General features: G+C 38.8%; 1 protein-coding gene across 1 annotated transcript in view; it reads right to left on the bottom strand.

Annotated features, from left to right (window-relative positions):
* Positions 1–20,455, bottom strand: part of PCCA (propionyl-CoA carboxylase subunit alpha) — a 410,939-nt gene that overhangs the window by 202,327 nt on the left and 188,157 nt on the right. The window contains exons 15-16 of the mRNA XM_039254278.1: positions 18,986–19,054; positions 17,042–17,117 (exon numbers count right to left, since the gene is read on the bottom strand). Of these exons, the coding sequence (XP_039110209.1) occupies positions 17,042–17,117; positions 18,986–19,054 (145 nt within the window). The remainder of the gene's footprint in view (positions 1–17,041; positions 17,118–18,985; positions 19,055–20,455) is intronic.

Below are 20,455 nucleotides of genomic sequence, written 5' to 3'. Positions count from 1 at the left end.
CTGGAAATGAAGGGGAAGCAGAGCAATGTGATAGCAGGGGGGAGGGGGAGGGGGGATCTATCTCCCAGAATGACCACAGGACCACAGGACACAAACTTGCCCCATCAGCACAGACCAGCCAGCCAGTTAAATGAGAAGTAAATAATATTCTTATTTATACTACTGTATTTAAGAATCTTTGTTAAAGCAGGTTACCCTGTACTCTCATGTATACATATGGGGGAGAAGGGCATACTTTTCAGTATGATTTCCTATTTCTGAGCCAACCAACTAGGCATTTCTTTATGCATCTCTTTATACTAGGCAATGTTAGCAACCATGTGCTAAAATCTGAGCATATGTGCTCCCTACTCAGAAAATACCAAGTGCCTAAAAACTTTATGAAAGCCAATTTTCAATCTATTCAAACTACTTCAAAACATTGACAAAGTTCCAAATTAAAACATTAATGCTATTCCTTTAGCTACATAAATTTCCAAGGAAGAAGTTATCACATAAAGACAATGACCTAATAAATATCTTTCATAGCACACGCCCCAAACAAATGCACACTTAACCCAATCTTGCTCTGTGGGTAATGACCAATTCTCAACAACTCATGTGTTGAAGAGCTGTTGTAATTATGTATATTTCTACAACGAAAGTACTGGAAGTTGTAAAAACTTCTTCTGATGACACAAATGTATACCTAACAAATCACTGCAAAAATGTGACATCTGACTAAATTACAGGTGATATTCGAGTAGATGAAAATGAAGAGGAACTGAAAGCAACATGCTATGAGTGCTTAGAAAGCCAAAACGGCAGGCAAGAATTTAGAATAAAAGACTCCTTGAAAGAGGTCAGGCTATGAAAGGGAACTGAATCCCTTTGTTGTATGTTTTACAAACAGACAAAACTAAAGCACTTTTGAAGAAGAAAAGGGAATGGCTTGCCAAAAGAGACTTCTATGCATAGGCAACAACAAATGTGGCATTCCAGGAAAAGGAAGTTATCTGTGACTTACGCAAATCATCCGAGCTGGGGAAAGAAACAGAGAAAGACACAGAAGGACACAAAGATGGGTAATATAAGGGAGGAATCTAGAATTCTCACTGTTGTCAAAAGCAAATGGACACCACCAGGTATTCTGTATGGAGAGACCTGGAAGATGGGGGCCACGGCCAAAGAGCATGAGCAAAGGAGAGAGCAGGGTGCCTGAGAAGGCCGGCGGGCGTGTCCAGGTCAGGCAGTCATGCAAACATTTCACCCTTCCTTGAGAGCAACCACAACAGTTGGAACAGGGCAGGAATAACCAGGTTTGAACTCCTGGAACAATTCAGGCTGTTACTGGAAAGGGGTCTGGGGAGGGGGGAGGGTGAAGATGGGAAACACATTACTGACAACTGCAGGAGACGTGCTGAAAAACCGCAAGGCCTCGGACCACAGCGCGAGTGTGGCCATTACAGATGGAGAAAAGCAGCTGGACTTGAGAGACATCTAGCAGGCAGACAGGGCATGGTGACTTAGTGGGCATCAATGGAGGAGACAGGGGTACCTGGCTGGCTCACTCAATTAAGTCTTCGGTTGTAAGTTCAGGTCCCACAGTAAAGATTACTTAAAAATAAAATCTTTAGGGGCACCTGGGTGGCTCAGTCAGTTAAGTGTCTAGCTCTGGCTTTGGGCTCTAGTCATGATCTCATGGTTAACGTGTCTGAGCCCCACATTGGGCTCTGTGCTAACAGCATGAAGCCTGTTTGGGAGTCATTGTCATTCTCTCCTTTTCCCTCTCCCCCTCCCCCCTCCCTCTCCCTCCCTCTCCTCCCCCCTCTCTCTCTCCCTCTCCCTCTCCCTCCCCTGCTCAAGCTCTCTAAATAAACAAACTTTAATGAAAAAAATAAATAAAATCTTAAAAAAAAAAAAAAGACGGGGAGAGAAGTCAATCACAACATGCACACTGCTGGCTCTGCCATGCTACATGACTGAAGACCCCACTTAAAGACGAGAAACAGGTTAGGAAGAAAATATGTGGTTTACTTTGTGTAAGTTCAACTGGAGAGGCCTGGGAGAGTAGACTGATGGTATCTCCATGGTGAGAGTTCAGAAGAACGTCAATTAGAACGCAGATCCAACCACAACATAGAAGGCATGGGGGCAGATGTCCACATGAAGAAATCCAGAGTGGGGTACAGAGAAATGGAAGACAAAGCCGGCAGTATGCAGCTTATCCCTATACAATAACTGAAGTTTAGGGGAAGAAAACATCCTCAAGGAGGGGCTGGAAAGGATGAAAATTAGAAGAACAGGGTGCAGCTGGAATTTCATTTCCGAAAAAAGTGTTCTTAGGTGCAAATTAGTATTTCAAAATGTTTCAAGTTGTTTAAGTTTTTGGATAAACTGTAAATAATGTAGAAATGCAATCTAGGGGCACCTGGGTGGCTCAGTCAGTTGAGTGTCTGACTTGATTTCAGCTAAGGTCATGATCTCTCGGTTGGTGCGATCAAGCCCCATGTCAGGCTCTGCACGGACAGTGGGAAGCCTGCTTGAGAGTTTCTCTACTTCTTTCTCTCTGCCCTTCCCATGCTCGTGCTCTCAGTCTCTCTCTCAAAATAAACATACATTTAAAAAATAATAATAAAGAAAGGCAATCTAACTTTCAGGATTTCTGTCATTCCCTCCTCCAGTTAAATAAAAGTGTTTACTTACAAACTTCATTATTTCCTATTTAACTTTATTGGCTCTCCTATTACAGTCTAGTGATAGTATAAATTTCCTTGTTCCCATGTGAGGCTGATGTCAAAACAATTAGCATCAGACTGTCTTCAGGAAACTCTAACATAGATTTCAGAAATAATGATAATTTGAACAAAAACAAGGTTGTTTTCTGATAGTGATAAATCTGTGATTGAGGACATCAAAAAATTAAAATGTATGCAGTTCAGGGTGCCTGGGTGGCTCAGTTCGTTGAGCAGCTGACTCTCATCTCAGTTCAGGTGATGATCTCACGAATCATGAGTTCAAGCTCCAAGTCAGGCTCTGTGAGGGCAGCACAGAGCTTGCTTTGGATTCTGTTTCTGCCCCTTCCTGCCTCAAAATAAACAAACTTGAAAATTTTTTTTTAATATATTTTTTTTAATTTATTTCTAGGAGAGAGAGAGAGAGAGACAGCGTGAGCAGGGGAGGGTCAGAGAGAGAGGGAGTCACAGACTGAAACAGGCTCCAGGCTCTGAGCTGGCAGTCAGCACAGAGCCCGACGCGGGGCTCGAACCCACGAACCGCGAGATCATGACCTAAGCGAAAGTCGGATGCTTAACCGAGTAAGCCACCCAGGCGCCCCACAAACTTGAAAATTTTTTTAATAAAATAAAATAAAATGTATGCAGTTGGGGAATCTGAGTGGCTCAGTCAGTTACGTTCACCTCTTGATTTTGGAATAGGTCATGATCTCATGGTCTCTGGGATCGAGCTTCAAAATGGACCCTGCACGCTGATGGTAGGGCCTGTCTGGGATTCTCTCTCCCTCTCCTTCAGCACCACTATCCTACTTGTGTATGCTCTCTAAAAATAAAATAAATCTTAAAATAAAGTAAAGGGGCGCCTGGGTGGCTCAGTCGGTTAAGCATCCTACTTCGACTCAGGTCATGGTCTCACAGTTCATGAGTTCAAGCCCTGCATCAAGCTCTGCTCTCTCAGCTCAGAGCCTGCTTCTGATCCTGTTTGCCTCTCTCTCTGTCTCTCTGCCCCTCCCTCACCCTTTCTCAAAAATAAACACTTAAAAAGTAAACAAATAAATAAAAATAAAATGTATGCAATTTTACAGGATAAATGATATGGTGTGCTTTAATCACAAATTCAAAGGTGTAAAATGTGACTTTAGATAAGTCAAAGGAATTATAAGCAAACATTAATTTACTTTGTGGATATCAAAGACCAGACCCACTCAAGCACACAAATGAAGCAAAGACTTTCAAAAATATTTCTACTTGAATAGTAAATAGAGCGTGAAAACAGATTTTATCTTGCTAAATGATGTGTCAGGGATAAAATTACTACACAAAAGCATTTTCTCCTTAAATGTTTTCTGAATGAAATATTACATATTACTATGCAAAATCAAATCATTATGTTTTCCTTTCCAAAATCTAGAAGATGAAATGATGGCTAATGGCAGACAACCAAAATCTAGGTGCCTCATCTGATGGCTCCAAAGACTGTACATTCATTGATTATAAAGCCAAATGGGGGAATAATCAAAGAACTACTTTTTTCCCTAAAAGCCCAAAAGAACAGATAAATGGGACAAATCACTGGGCTGTTAAGAGATATCCTACACATCAGAAAGTTACCATTTTGTACCCAGTTTACTTTTTTCCCATGTCCCAGGAAAGACAGTGCAGTTTAAAGTGATTGCTGTTCAAACACGAAGTCGGTAGCAGAGGCACTCTAAGGCATAGTTTATAACTTCAACGATATTATTAATCACATACTCATAAAAATTATGGCTCTCAGTTTTAGACAGGGAATTGAAAATGACCTCCACCAAAGTTCACGAGGTCCCATCTGCATGGGAAATCACCACCAGGCCACAGAAGAGACGACCCCTAGGAGCAGCCTTCTCCTGACTACCTGCTGTTTCCAAAACACTGGCCAGACATTAGTTGCACACACTGCCAGGATCAAACAGAGGCCAAAAGTCACAGCTTATTTCATGGGGACTCAGAAATTAACTTTAACCAAATCACATTTTTGCTCTCAAGATTTTTTTATTAACAAAAGCTCACAATCTGCCTAGGGAAAAAAATTCATTTGAGCAACTAAGCAGTTATCCAACTAGATAGTAAATTGTCCTTGATGAAACAATTTCTTTAAGCCCTCTATTCTTTAGAATATATCAGATGAATAATACATCATCACAAATGCATGTTTTTATTCCTTAAATAAAATTCCTTAGCTTTGGGGAGGAGGGGCACATGCTCCCCTCCCCTTCACCTGTTTTTTTAAACTTTTTATTTTGGAATAATTTCAGAATTATAAAAAACTCATAAAATAGTAGAAAGAATTATTATATATCCTTTACCCCAAATATTTCTTTATTCATTTATCATTTATCATTCATTTTTTTTCTCTTTACACACAATTTTTCTTAAACATCTGGGGATAAGTCAAAGACAGGCTGCACTTTACCTCTACAGACTTCAGTGTATTTTCTAAAACCAAGGTAAGCCTCTCATGTAATTACAGTACAATGTCCAGATCTGGAAATCAACACTGATAACAGCACCAGCATCTAATCTGCAAACCTTGTTCAAATTTCACCAACTGTCTGATTTATGCCCTTTACAACAAAAGAAAAACTTTTTTTTTTCCCTGTTCCAGGAACTCATCCTGCATTTAGTTGTCACATATCCTTGGCTTCCTTTGATCTAGATAAGTTGATCCACCTCCATGTTTCTTGACCTTGACACTTTTGAAGAATACAAGCCATTTATTTTGTACACTGTCTTTCAATTTGGTTTGTCTGCTGTTTCCTCATGATTATAGCCATGTCATACATTTTGGGGAAGAACATCACAGAAATGATGTGCTATTTTCAGTGCATCGTATCTCAAGAGGCATGAGATGTTGGTATGTCCCTTTACTAGTGATGTTAACTGTGATCATGTGGGTAAACTGCTAGGTTTGTCTACTTAAAGGTGTTATAGGTCCCATTGTAATTAATTAGTATCACTTGGGGATTTAGTACGAAACGATGCAAATACCTGTTTCTCATCATATTTTCACCGACTAATCTTAGCATCCATCACTGATGATTCTTACCTAACCAATTTGATGTTTGCCCAATGGGGATTCTTCTACATTTATCAGTTAAAAATCTGCTATAGAAAAGACCTGTGCCTGTTTCCTCTTTTATCTTTCTTATCTGCTTATGTCAGTATGAACCCACAGACTCTTGCTTATTCCATGGGCTTTAATCCATTGATAACATTATTTTGTGGCTGAAGTTTTCTCAGATTGGCCAGTGGTAACCCCTTAGAGCTAACTCCTGTGACTTTTTGACATATCACCTTTGAGCACTTGACTACTTTCTTATACAAGATGAATCAGGCTCATCTTACACTCTTCTGGAAATCAGCCATTTTATCACGGAGTAGTGGTTCCATTTATGAGACAAGTGTATTTTTAAAAAAAGATCTGGGTTCTTGGCATGCTCATTGCTATGGGTGTAAATGCTTCCATGACCTCTGAGCATGCCAGCAGTTCTCAGTCAAGGGTGATTTGCCCCCTCCCTCATGACATATGGCAGTGTCTGAAAATACTGGGTTCTCACAACTGAGGAAATGCTACTGTCTTTTAGTAGACAGAGGCCAACGGTGGTGATAAACATCCTACAATGCAAAGGACAGCCCTCCCCCATACACAACAAAAAAATTTCTACCCCAAAATGTCAACTGTGCTAAAGAAACCCTGAGCTACAGAATGTGTGTACATAGATAAAAAAACACATGTGCACAGTAACATATTTACAGCTATTTTTCAGTCTATGTTAAAGCCATGAGTTTACACGGATACCTCCAATTTCAACTGAATACCATAGGACTCATTTGGAATGGAAATCCTCATCCATTTCCCCATCTGTAACTTCTTTCTCTGACAACATGAAATATCACTCATCTTATCCACAATCCATGTATTTATTTTCTCAATCCCAGAATATACATAAACTAGTTTCAGAACTGCTAACTCATGAACTAGGAAAAACAAACCTACTAACTACAGTTCAACATTTGTTTATACTGTATTTAGCTTAAGGATATCCAGTCAAAATATGGTTAAAAGTTATTTAAAGCTATCTTTTTTCCCTCTCTCTCTCTCTCTCCCTCCCTCAGCATGATTATATTATTCATAAAATTCTGTCCACTGCTGGTATTCCATTTAGAGCTTTTTTCCCAGAATGTTTATACTTTTATTTTGAAATATTAATGTCAGAATTCTAAAAGTGTAATCAAAGAACCCTCTCTCCTTCATCCTCTGTACTCTGCTTCCCATCCCCCAATCATTTCTACCAGATGAGGATCTGGTAGGTACACCATACAGGTCCACCATCTTACTAGTTCTGCTCTTGTGTACGTGTGTGTGTTTCCACAAACAAGCAGAAACATGTATATATTCTTATTTCCCCGAGTCATCCACCAGTATCTAGTCTCTTTTTCCTTTAATAAGGGAAATGCTACTTTTTAGCTTAGTAAATGGCCACCTTGGTATCAACTACATTGTCCATCTTCCTAGAAGGTATGTATGACCATGTGATTCAATGCCAACAGGATGGAAGCAGAGATAAAGGGTGCTTTCCAGGTTATGCCTTGAAAAAAATGGGTGTGAACTCCCCTTTCCCCTGCCACCTTCCTGCTGAGGCTGGATGATGGGCATAAAAGCAGTCACTTAGGAGCCCCCAAATGAAAACCATCTGCTATGAATCCAAGAGTCTCCCTACCAGCCCCTGACAATCTTCTTTTGGGACTATGACATGGGAGATATATTAAATTATATCTTTCTTAGATCACTGTATTTTTCATTCTCTTTGTTATAACTGCTGAGACTACAGCCTGCAAGACTATGAAGGTCACTGGGTGGGAAAAGGACTGAGCATTCCAGAAATGAAAACAACAGTGAAGGAGAGAGGGGAAAAAAAGAGCATGAAACAAAGTGGCCATCCTTCATCTTTGGAACATTAGCTGACCGAACTATTCTCATGTCCCCCAAAACAATTCTTCCAATTCTTTTCCAGGCCACTCCAAAATGTTTTCTGAGATTGCTGCTTCATGATTACCAGTCAGGTCTGCTGAGGGATTAGTATTTTCATGGAGCATTCCATCTACCTCCTTGCCTCACTGAAAACCTCAGTGACCTCAAGGACCTCACTTCTCCAGTAACCTTCCCATACCTCCTTGAGATCCACTGTCACTTCTAGAACATTACCTCTTCAATCCTTACGGAAACTTCTATTTCCTTGAGGCTTATTTTGCCTGGCCAAAAAAGTCTTCCCCAATTCCCTGTCATCTATCTACATCCTTTAACAACCAATATTCACTTGCAGAATTTATGTCACCTGGCTCACGACCTTCCTTCCAATCCTAACTCATGTTACCATGTGTATGACCCAGGCAACATCCTTGCCACTCAGCTCTTAGGATCTCATTTCAAATTACCTATTCTTTCACTTTAGCCACCAAGTCCCAGAGTCAAACCCTGAAATCATCTAGTGTTCACTAAGTGCACCATATTTGAAACCACCAATTCAAAATAAATTGCTTTCCAACTGCAACCCCTATCTTTCCAACTCATTTCCTAAGAGCCCTGACTGGACCAATACTGAAACTTCCAATGTAGACTATGAGACATTCTGTAAGTCAGCTGCCCTTCACTCTTATAAAGAGCTAATGATACAAAATACAAAAAGAGCAAGATAATAAAGAGACATAATAAATAAAAGCAATGCATAAACTCTAACTGGACCACAGGTGAGGTTAAAGAAAAAAAAAAGACACTAGCAGAATTGAAGAAACTTTAAATACGGACAGTACATAGGATGATATTATGAGTCTTCTGTCAATTCTCTTTGGTATAATACTGGTATTGTGATTTTGTAAGAAAATGATCTTATTTTCAAGATCCATGCTGAAATATTTAGGAGTCATGTGTCATGACATCTGCAACTTTCTTTCCGATAGTTGAGGAAAAACACAAGGAGAGTAGGGAGAGAGGAGAAGGAAGAAGAGCAAGGAGGAAGAGGAAGGAGAAGGCAAAAAAAGTTATAAAGAAGAGATGGAGAGATGGAGGGAAACATGTAGAAAAGCTTAACAATCTAAGTGAAGAGCATACAGGTGTGCAAGGTACTTACTATTCATTCACCTTTTCTCTAGGCTTGAAAATACCTAAAATAAAAGGCCTGGGGGCAATGTAACAAGAAAAAAAAACCTTCTGATATATATACACACACACGTATATATACATATATATATCATGCACACATACACACACACGTATATATAGACAGCTATAGATAGACATAAATATAGATATGTCTCCATCTGATGTGTATACGTTCTCATCTTTGTGCTCATCCAAACACAATCAGATACTTCAGGATGGGAAGGTGGCTTAACTAATGTGAGGCTGCACCACACACTACTCTGCAAATTGCCTTTCTATTTAACAATACATACACACAGGCCTTCAAGTACTGGTTGTGCCATGACTTATAGTGAAGATGCACAGTAATTTATCCAGTCATTCACCCATTTGGTGGACATCATGGTTGATTACAATTTTGGCTACTTTAAACACTGCTGTCACAAATGTCTTTGTAAATACCACTTCACAATTCAGTCTTTTAACACTAAAGGATAGATTCCTGAAAACTGAACGGCTAGGTCTAAGAGTATGCACTTTTAACATCTGACGCCAGATTATTGTACCAAAAGACAATAGTAAGTCATATTCCAAATACGCCTGAGTGTGTTCTCCCCTATATTTCACCTCCACAGTAAGCTATCAGTCTTTTAAAAAAGAATGCTGCCACTCTGGGGAGCCATTTGAAGGAAACACAAAGTGAGGTACTCTCAACAAAGTCACCTGTAAGAGCCACATAAGGCCGTGCTAACATTACTTCCAAAGAACCAAAAGCAGAGGTGGGGAAAGAAAACTGGCCACCCATCTGAATTCCCACCATATTTCTTTACTCCAGTATTATGGCATTTATGATTGTATGTTCTTTCTGTATGTTTCATACCAAGTTTACCAGAAACTCCCTGAAAGTTACTGTCACTCATTCATTAATCCATTCAACAAATATTTATTACTCACCAACTGTGTGTCACGCACAGTCAAGCCCTAGTAATACACAATTGAACAAGATAAACACCATCACTGCCCGCATGCACCTAATTTTCTTATGGGATAATCCAACATTTAGCAATTAGTCAGACAACTATTATTTTAATTACAGTTATGATAAATGCTTTGAAGAAACAGAACAGCATGCAATAAAAACAAGTAACCCAGCACACAGTACCAGGAATGACCCAAAATGGGCTTTCAATGTTGTTTATCTATGGCTTCATCAATTTCACATGTCAATGACTGACTGATAATGACTCATGACATATGATCTTTACATATGTGGTTTTACAACGGTAATGAGAGAAGGACAAAAGAAGATAGGAACTAAAGTTACTGAGCTGGTACTGTGTCAAGGTCTCATGCATACCTAAGTTCATCGTCACTACTAATTTACAGAGCAGAGGCTAATGCTCTATTTTTTTAATTAATTAATTTATTTAATGTTCTTATTTATTTATTTGGGGGGGTAAGAGAGAGGGGACGAGAGAGAGAGGACAAGAGGTGGAAGGGCAGAGAGAGAGGGAGACACAAAATCCAAAGCAGGTACAGGCTCCGAAGGCAGAGCCCCATACAGGGCTTGAACTCAACAAACCAGAAGATCATGACCTAAGCTGAAGTCCGACGCTTAACCGGCTGAGCCACCTAGGCACCCCCAATGCTCCATTTTTAAATGGAGAGTAAGAGATGCAGAGAGACAAAGTAACTTGACAAAAATCACATAGTTACTAAAAATCACATAGCCAGGACAGGATAGGAACCTAGCCCCCTCTGATTTCTTTCTATTATATCAGAGTGAACCAAGGCCTTTTCAGACTAGGTCTAGAAAAATCTATCTGCTCAATAAAGTACATTTTATTTTACATATGATAAAGTCAGGAGAATAACAGCAAGCCTACTACTCTGTATTTAAGTTACTTAATTTAAAAATGTGGTAACTCACTGCTCTCCAGGCCTATTTCAAGAGATTAGAAAAAGCGCAAGTCCAAAATCTAACAGCTCACCTAAAGGAACTAGAGGCAGAGCAACAAGAATGCCCTAAACCCAGTAGAAGAAGAGAAATAGTAAAAATTAGAGCAGAAATAAACAACATAGAGACCAAAGAAACAATCGAACAGATCAATGAAACCAAGAGTTGGTTTTTTGAAAAAGTAAACAAAATTGACAAACCTCTAGCCAGGCTTATCAAAAAGAAAAGAGAGAGCACCCAAATAGACAAAATTATGAATGAAAATGGACTTATTACAACCAACCCTTCAGAAATACAAGCAATTATCAGCGAATACTATGAAAAATTGTATGCCAACAAATTGGACAACTTAGAAGAAATGGACAAATTCCTAAACACACACTCACTACCAAAATTCACACGGGAAGAAATAGAAAACCTGAACAGACCCAGAACGAGTGAAGAAATCGAATCAGTGATCAAAAATCTCCGAATAAATAAGAGCCCTGGACCTGATGGCTTCCCTGGGGAATTCTACCAGACATTTAAAACAGAATTAATCCCAATTCTTCTCAAGCTATTCCAAAAAATAGAAATCGAAGGAAAACTCCCGGACTCATTTTATGAAGCCAGCATCACTCTGATTCCCAAGCCAGACAGAGACCCAGCAAAAAAGGAGAACTACAGGCCAATATCCTTGATGAATACGGATGCAAAAACTCTCAACAAGATCCTTGCAAATCGAATCCAGCAGCATATTAAAAGAATGATCCACCAAGATCCAGTGGGATTCATTCCTGGGTTACAGGGCTGGTTCAACATTCGCAAATCAATCAATGTGATCCATCATATCAATAAAAGAAAAGATAAAAACCATATGATCCTGTCAATAGATGCAGAAAAAGCATTTGACAAAATACAGCATCCCTTCTTAATAAAGACTCTCGAGAAAGTTGGGATAGAAGGAACCTACTTAAACATCATCAAAGCCATCGATGAGAAGCCTTCAGTGAACATCCTCCTCAACGGGGAAAAACTGAGAGCTTTCCCCCTGACATCAGGAACACGACAGGGATGTCCACTCTCACCACTGTTAACATAGTGCTGGAAGTCCTAGCATCAGCCATCAGACAACAAAAGGAAATCAAAGGCATCAGAATTGGCAAAGAGGAAGTCAAACTTTCACTCTTTGCAGATGACATGATCCTCTACATCGAAAATCCGACAGACTCTACCAGAAGCCTACTAGAACTGATCCAAGAATTCAGCCAAGTTGCAGGGTACAAAATCAACGTACAGAAATCGGTTGCATTTTTATACACCAACGATAAAGCAACAGAAAGAGAAATCAAGAAAGTGATCGAAATCAAGAAAGTGATCCCATTCACAACTGCACAAAAAACCATAAAATACCTCGGAATAAACCTAACCAAGGATACAAGAGATCTGTATGATGAAAACTATAGAAAACTTATGAAGGAAATTGAAGAAGACACAAAGAAATGGAAAAACATTCCATGCTCATGGATAGGAAGAATAAATATAGTTAAGATGTCATTACTACCTAAAGCACTCTACACATTCAATGCAATTCCAACCAAAATTGCACCAGCATACTTCTCAAAACTAGAACAAACTATCCAAAAATTTGTATAGAACCACAAAAGACCCCGAATAGCCAAAGTAATACTGAAAAATAAAACCAAAACGGGAGGGATCACCATCCCAGACGTTAGCCTCTACTACAAAGCTGTCATCATGAAGACAGTATGGTATTGGCACAAATACAGACACATAGACCAATGGAACAGAATTGAGAACTCAGAAGTGGACCCAAAGGTATACAGCCAACTAATCTTTGACAAAGCAGGAAAGAATATCCAATGGAAAAAAGACAGCCTTTTTAACAGATGGTGTTGGGAGAACTGGACAGCAACATGCAGAAGAATGAAACTAGATCATTTTCTCACACCATGCACAAAAATCAACTCAAAATGGATAAAGGACCTGAACGTGAGACAGGAAACCATCAAAACCCTAGAGGAGAAAGCAGGAAACAACCTCCTTGACCTCCACCGCAGCAATTTCTTACTTGACACATCCCCAAAAGCAAGGGAATCAAGAGCAAAAATAAACTGTTGGGACCTCATCAAGATTAAAAGCTTCTGCACAGCCAAGGAAACAACCCACAAAACTAATAGGCAACCAACGGCATGGGAAAAGATAGTTGCAAATGACATATCAGATAAAGGGTTAATATCCAGAATCTATAAGGAACTCACCAAACTACACGCCGGAAAAACAAACAACCCAGTGAAGAAATGGGCAGAAGATATGAACAGACACTTCTCCAAAGAGGACATCCAGATGGCCAACACACACATGAAACGATGCTCAGCATCCCTCCTCATCAGGGAAATACAAATCAAAACCACACTGAGATACCACCTCACACGAGTCAGAGTGGCTGAAATGAGCAAATCAGAGAACTCTAGATGCTGGTGAGGATGTGGAGAAACGGGCACCCTCCTACTGTTGGTGGGAATGTAAATTGGTACAGCCCCTCTGGAAAACAGTGTGGAGGTTCCTCAGGAAACTAACAATAGAACTCCCCTATGACCCAGCAATAGCACTGCTAGGAATTTACCCAAGGGATACGGAAATGCTGAGGCATAGGAGCACATGGACCTCAATGTTCATAGCAGCACGCTCAACAATAGCCAAATCATGGAAAGAGCCTAAGTATCCATCAACAGACGAATGGATCAAGATGTGGTTTTTCTATACCATGGAATACTATATGGCAATGAGAAACAATGAAATCTGGCCATGTGTAGCAACATGGATGGACCTTGAGGGTGTTATGCTGAGCGAAATAAGTCAGGCAGAGAAGGACAAATATCATATGTTTGCACGTATAGGAGGATTAGGAGGAACTTGACGGAGGAACAAGGGGGAGAAGAAGGGTGGAAATGGTGGGGGAAAGGGAGAGAGGCAAACCATGAGAGACTCTTGAATGCTGACAAAAACTGAGGACTGATGGATGTGGGGGGGAGGTGGGATGGGTATGGAGGAGGGCACTTGTGGGGATGAGCACTGGGTGTTATGTGGAAACTAATTTGACAATAAACTGTTTGTAAAAAAATAAATAAAGTTCTGGATCTCCACATCAAAAAAAAATGTGGTAACGTGAAAAAATATATGTGTGTGTATATATATATATATAAAGTATAATAACAAATAAGTAAATTTAGTGGCAAATCTTCATTTAAACATAAAAGATGAAAAGTGTACTCTATTAATATGAAAGAATATTCCTTTCAGAAGCCAGACAGGAAAATACAATGCTAATATTTTGACAAGCTGCCCATATGCCACGGCACTACATTACAGGAAAGTTTAAGAGAGATGTGACTTGACAAAATATTCTTATACAAATAGACTATCTCAAATTCATGAATTTACCACACAAGCTCATTAGAACAAAACCAAAATTAACCAAAATCTAACAATTCAACAACCACAATAAAAATTACAAAGATACTGGTGGGGGGAGGAATCCAGAAAACTGTTACAAATACTTTGAAGGCCTCTAGGGATAATATTCCTAAGTACCTTGTTTATGTCTGTGTGTGTGAGTAGTTAAACACACAGACACAAACACATACCCAAATTAGATGTGTGTTCCAAACGTGCACTAAAGTAATTTGGGAGAATACTATTTTTTTAATGTTTTATTTATTTCTGAGAGCGAGCAAGAGAGACAGCATAAGCAGGGGAGGGACAGAGAGGGAGGGAGATACAGAATCTGAAACAGGCTCCAGGCTATGAGCTAGCTGTCAGCACAGAGCCCAAAGCAGGGCCTGAACCCACAAACCAGGACATCATGACCTGAGCCGAAGTTGGACGCTCAACCAACTGAGCCCCCCAGGCACCCCAGGGGATACTATTTCTACGGAAAATAAACCCCTCCAGGGCCACTTAACCAAAATGTATAGAGAAAATATGTAGCTGCTGCTTATTATGGAGCACAGCAAGTTGAAAAAACAGTAAATACTCCACAATTAAGGCTAAAAAAGAATTACAGAATGAGCTACAATGGGAAGGGGATTTTTGAAATTTGTATATGCTTTGGATACTGAGGCTACTGATTTTATTTTTAGGTTCACTTGAGAACTTACAGTTTTCCTTTCATTGACAGAGGTGAATCACCCCACAGTCATTGGTTACTTGTTAGTTAACAAATGGGAAGAAAAGAGAGCGACAGTAAAAGGGAAGGGAGGTAAGAAGTTTCTCCAGGCCTAACAAAAGAAAAGCTGGAAGAGGAAATGATTAAAGTAAGGATTATATGGCTTAATTGCCATATATTAAAACAAGGAGAGGGGTGCCTGGGTGGCTCAGTTGGTTAAGCGTTTGACTTTGGCTCAGGATATCTCACGGTTCAGTTCGAGAGTTTGAACCCCATGTCTGGCTCTGTGCTGAAAGTTCAGAGTCTGGAGTCGGCTTCGAATCCTATGCTTCCCTCTCCCTTTATCCCTCCCCCACTCACACTCGGTCTCTCTCAAAAAGTAAACATTGAAAAACATTTATTTTAATGAGCAGGGAAAGGGAAATATGTAAAAATGGAGTCACTAAATTGTCCTGAGGCACTACTGTACAGTTGTACATGAAGGCACTGAGTCAAGGGTGCAGAGGAAGGGTCTGACACACTCCATTTCTAAGCTGGCCTCTCTGACTCAGGGCTCGATGCGCCCAGAGAACAGAGCCCCTTTCCTAATTCACACAAAGTTCCAGTCCACTTGCCAAGCCTTCTGACCTACAGGCTGTGTCCACTCGAAGGGAAGCTTTTTGAAATTACATAAAAGCTCTGCATGGGCTTGAGGGAGCTAAGTAACCATACTCCACCAACATTCTACCCCCTCAGCCTCCAATTCTAGCCTCCCAGCTCCACTGTTTTAGTCAGCCATGAGAAAAGAGCAAAACTATACAGCCAGTCCTTCCTATGGAATGTTCGTAGACCCCACACTATTCACTCATAATTCAAAGTGAACTATATTTTACACTTTAAATTTGATTTTAAACTCCATTATTCTAAAGTTGGTGATAATTTATGTTGGACTAAAATGAAATGATCTTTTTCAATACTAATGAAAAGTTGCTAATACAACTTCCAACATAATTTACTCCTTAAGGGGAGTAAGTGTAACTCTGCTTTAATAATTTAAAATAATTTAAATAAAATAAAAACTGTGTGGCGCCTGGCAGGCTCAGTAAGTGGAACATGCAACTCTTGATCTCAGAATTGTAAATTTAAGCCCAGGTTAGGTGTAAAGATTACTTAAAAATAAAATTATTTAGGGGCACCTGGGTGGCTCAGTCGGTTAAGCATCCGACTTCAGCTCAGGTCATGATCTCACAGTTCATGGGTTCAAGCCCCGCGTCGGGCTCTGTGCTGACAGCTAGCTCAGAGCCTGGAGCCTGCTTCAGATTCTGTGTCTCCCTCTCTCTCTGACCCTCCCTGCTCACACACTCTCTCGGGAATAAATAAAACCATACAAAAATTTTTTAATAAATAAATAAAAATAAAATCTTTTAAATAAACCAATCAATAAAACGGCTACTCCTGATTCGGTTATCACTCCACATTCTATAGGCCATAGGATCGGACTTTGTTAGACATTAGAACTGACCTCTGTGTACATGAGGCAACACAACTACATTTGCTAGAAGACATTTTATAATTTGTTCTAATTTATAGACACAAAGGGCTATACCCTTACTCTCAAACTAGTCAACCATAGGTCACTATATTTTATAGCTCCACACACTTTTAAGCTTCATACTTCAAAACAAAACATACTTCCATAAAAGACAATTAGTAGTTAATTTGCTACACTGAGCAATAAAAGACTTCAGAATACAGAACAATTTTCCATTCAATACATACCTATAAATAGTAAATTCTAAATATGTGTCTAGTAAAGGTTATGTATCGTAAGGTTAATTAAAGAATTTAAGGTATATATGTAAAGTACTGGGCTGATAGAGAAAACGAAATACCTATTCTTAATTAGTAAGTCTAATTCAAGCTTTTCTTACTCCCGTTTAAATACATACTAAGCACATTTTCTATAGAACTCTCTAGTCACTACATCTTTAAGCTGTTTTCTAGAATAGGACATTTATAATACCAAGAAATTAAATATTTGTTTTTACCTCGAATAACATAATTATCCAGTGCATCTTCCATTCTCTTCAGTGCTTCAGTTCTATCAGAACCATATGTAATCAGCTAAAAGCAAACAAACAAAAAACAATTTACATAGATAGATATCAATCTACCTAAAAGTCGAACAATTCATCCTAATAAAAATCAATACACTTAACATTTTTCCCAAAACATCTTCTGAAATTTCACAGTAGTTCAATTTCTAATATAAAGTATATCAATTAAGATTTTTAAACTCAATAAATATCAGAATCCAGCAATTTCAGACTTTTCTCCTACATTCACCATCACAGAAAAGAGCTACTTGAGATAAACAACAACATAACAAAAATAAGCATATAATGTTTAAAAGGAAAGATCAAAATGTGAACATTTGGGATAGAATATAAACATCTGGGATAGTGAAGGATTAGGCAATATTTGTTTTTCTCTCCTTACGAAAATGTCATTTCCCTGCATAGCTAACTTTGATACATAACATAGCATAGAAGCCAACTGTTCTTCTGTTACAAGATCAGAAGAGTCTTACTGTTCTATATGACTTTGTGTCTATTTACAAAAATCTTAAACAAATTAACAAATACAAGGAATAAATAATATTTTATTGCTAATTTGCTTGTTAAAACAAGACTTTACCTACTCATAAAATATTTTTCTGACTATTACATTAGTCAGTCTGTAGTTTACAATTACTTTGGTACATTTCATCAGCTCCTCAGTATCAAGTCAGGGTGAAATGTTACTTGCATACCACTTTTCTGAACAGAAATGTATTCATCAAAGAATGGAACTACATCTGTTCAAATCAAACTATGATATTTTCTGTTTTTTTTTTAATTACATAGTACTTTTCTAACAAATGAAATGCCTAAAGTTCACTTTAATAATGTTACTATAAAAGCGTAAGTGAAAAAAGAAAAGAAAGAAATAGTTTGTTTACTGCAAATACATAAAAGTACTTGGGGGAGAAAACCATTTGACAGGGTTTTAACTATGTAAAAAAAAAATTCTTCAGTGTAGGTCTAACACTTCAGGGAAAATAGGGCTTTTCTAAAAGAAAACCCCACATTCTTTTGTTTTTATTTTTAACGTTTATTTATTTTTTGAGAAAGAGCAAGCACAGACGGGTGGGGCAGAGAGAAAAGGGGGCAGAGGATGCAAAACGGGCTCTGTGCTGACAGTAGAGAGCCCAATGCAGGGCTCAAACTCATGAACCAGGAGATCGTGACCTAAGCCGAAGTTGGACACTTGACCAACTGGCTGCCCAGACCCCCATGAAATACCCAGTTTTAACTACTGCAGTCAGAATCCTACATTTTATGAGATCTTCAGATTCTACAGATTTTGAAAGATCTAAAAGTTTGAGCAGCACTGTTAATTTATTCTGGAAAGTCAAATTTCAAAAGACAGGTGGGCAAAAAGACATCTTTTACTGTTACACAAAATTTAATTATGTGCAATCACCACAAGTAATTAGTGATTCATAAAAACGGAAAATAAATGGTAAATAGTATGCCAAAAAACATGACCTATCACCTCAACTCCATGACATGGCCTGCCATCCATACTGCCACCTCAGGTTATTTCTAGGGATGACCAAATAACAACATAATTCATCCTCATTGTATGGGCTGCATTGGAGCCACTGGCTAGATAACTTTAGTATTGTTGGGGGAGGGGATCATCATTTGATTTGATTCGGGAAGAACAAATGACTGACTTGACTGGGGAATGTTACAAAGTAACATGTTGAAATTCCTCAAGAGAAAGAAAATCTGCTCTGCTTTCACTTTTCTATCAATACATAATTACTTGTTTAATTATACAGCACATGATTCAGAGAAAGGCTCAATTTCAGTGTTTTTAAATTAAGTATTTCCATTGTCTTTTCAGAAGAAAAATGAATGAAGCCATTAAGAAATCAAACTAACTTTTGAAATCATCGGATCATAATAAATGCTAATATCACTTCCTGGTTGGATGCCGCTGTCAACCCGGACCTGGGAGAAAGAAAGAAATGAAAGTAACTTCATATTGTGCAGATATTTTTCTGACGACAAATTTAATTTCCAAGGAGATGGATAATTTAATCTCAAGTAACATTTCAGCTTCTGGAAAACAGGAAAACAATCTAAACCATACAGAGACCAAATTATCTTGATCTGTTATAATATGTAGTATACCACATTTTTTGTTCTCACCCTAAACAAAGGAACTAAGAAACTGCAAAAAATAACAACAATAATACTTCATACATCACTATCCTAGGATGCATTTGCAGCTTTTTGATGGTGTCTCCCAACTGAAGCATGGCATGAACGATGCCCCTTACAGGGGCACTCCCCACTATACCCTTCTATGAGCTACAGGAAGGACCCCCAATCAAGCCATGCAGCAGGACTCGGAGTCCTGCTCATCAGCTCTACAGGAACACTGGTCCTGTGACTTTCATGTCTGTAACACTTTCCTTTTTTGCCTTACCCTCTCAACTGTACGTTTTTTCCTCTGTTACTGTTAGTCCCCTGAGACTTTAATGTTTACACAGCTTTTCTCATAGCTTTGCTTTGTAAGGACACAGTTCCAATTAAGAGTTCTGATTTCGCAATTTTCATGGGGGGAAAAAAATAGCCCAAGTTCAAAATATTCTTTTGAAGAGCCTGATTGCTGTTAACCAGCCAACAAGTTAGTTAGTACATCGCTGATTCTTGTTTTCATCTCCCAGTTTGATACCAGCAGTAAGGCACAGAGGTTAGCCATGTAAAACTTTTAAAATGAGCAGTTGCTGAGGACGAAATATTTATTAAATTATTGTGCCTAAGTTTTGGAATCTGAGGTATTTAAAAGCTAATCAAAATACTTAAGACTGTCAAGCACGTCCTAGGGGTCTTGAAGATAGAGGAATTTAATCGAAGCTGCTACAACAGCAGGACTTTGGTGCCCAACATTGTAAAGGGGTAGGGAGAGAAGAGCGGAAGCTCACGTAGCTCTTTACCTGTGGGAAGAAGCCTTCCTAATAAACAGCAGCTCATCTGTCTGCAGCAAGGCAGAAAAAGGTCAACACAGCGGCTGTTAGGCCTTTAATATTTTAATTTAGGCAATTATCAAGGGACCACATGTAGAACCTCTTGTCTAGGATATCCACATGAGGGTATGATGATGGCTTTATTATACAGTGACATCAAAAGATAAAGCATAGTTTCAATCTCTTAAAAAAAAAAACCACACTACTATTATTCTCTTTATAAGGTTTTAGAAGATAACACTATAACAAACCAGAGTGCTTCTATCTCTATATTTGCAAACACAAAAGTATGGTTATTTGTATTTGCATTCACATTCATATATGAAAATCTTAATTTTAAATGACAGTCACTCAGCACACTTAAAAATATCCTGGCTTT

This window comes from Hyaena hyaena, unplaced genomic scaffold (assembly GCF_003009895.1).
Source record: "Hyaena hyaena isolate Hyena2069 unplaced genomic scaffold, ASM300989v1 scaffold_478, whole genome shotgun sequence".
Classification (NCBI taxonomy): Eukaryota; Metazoa; Chordata; class Mammalia; order Carnivora; family Hyaenidae; genus Hyaena; species Hyaena hyaena.
This window is presented reverse-complemented; position numbering and strand designations above follow the sequence as displayed.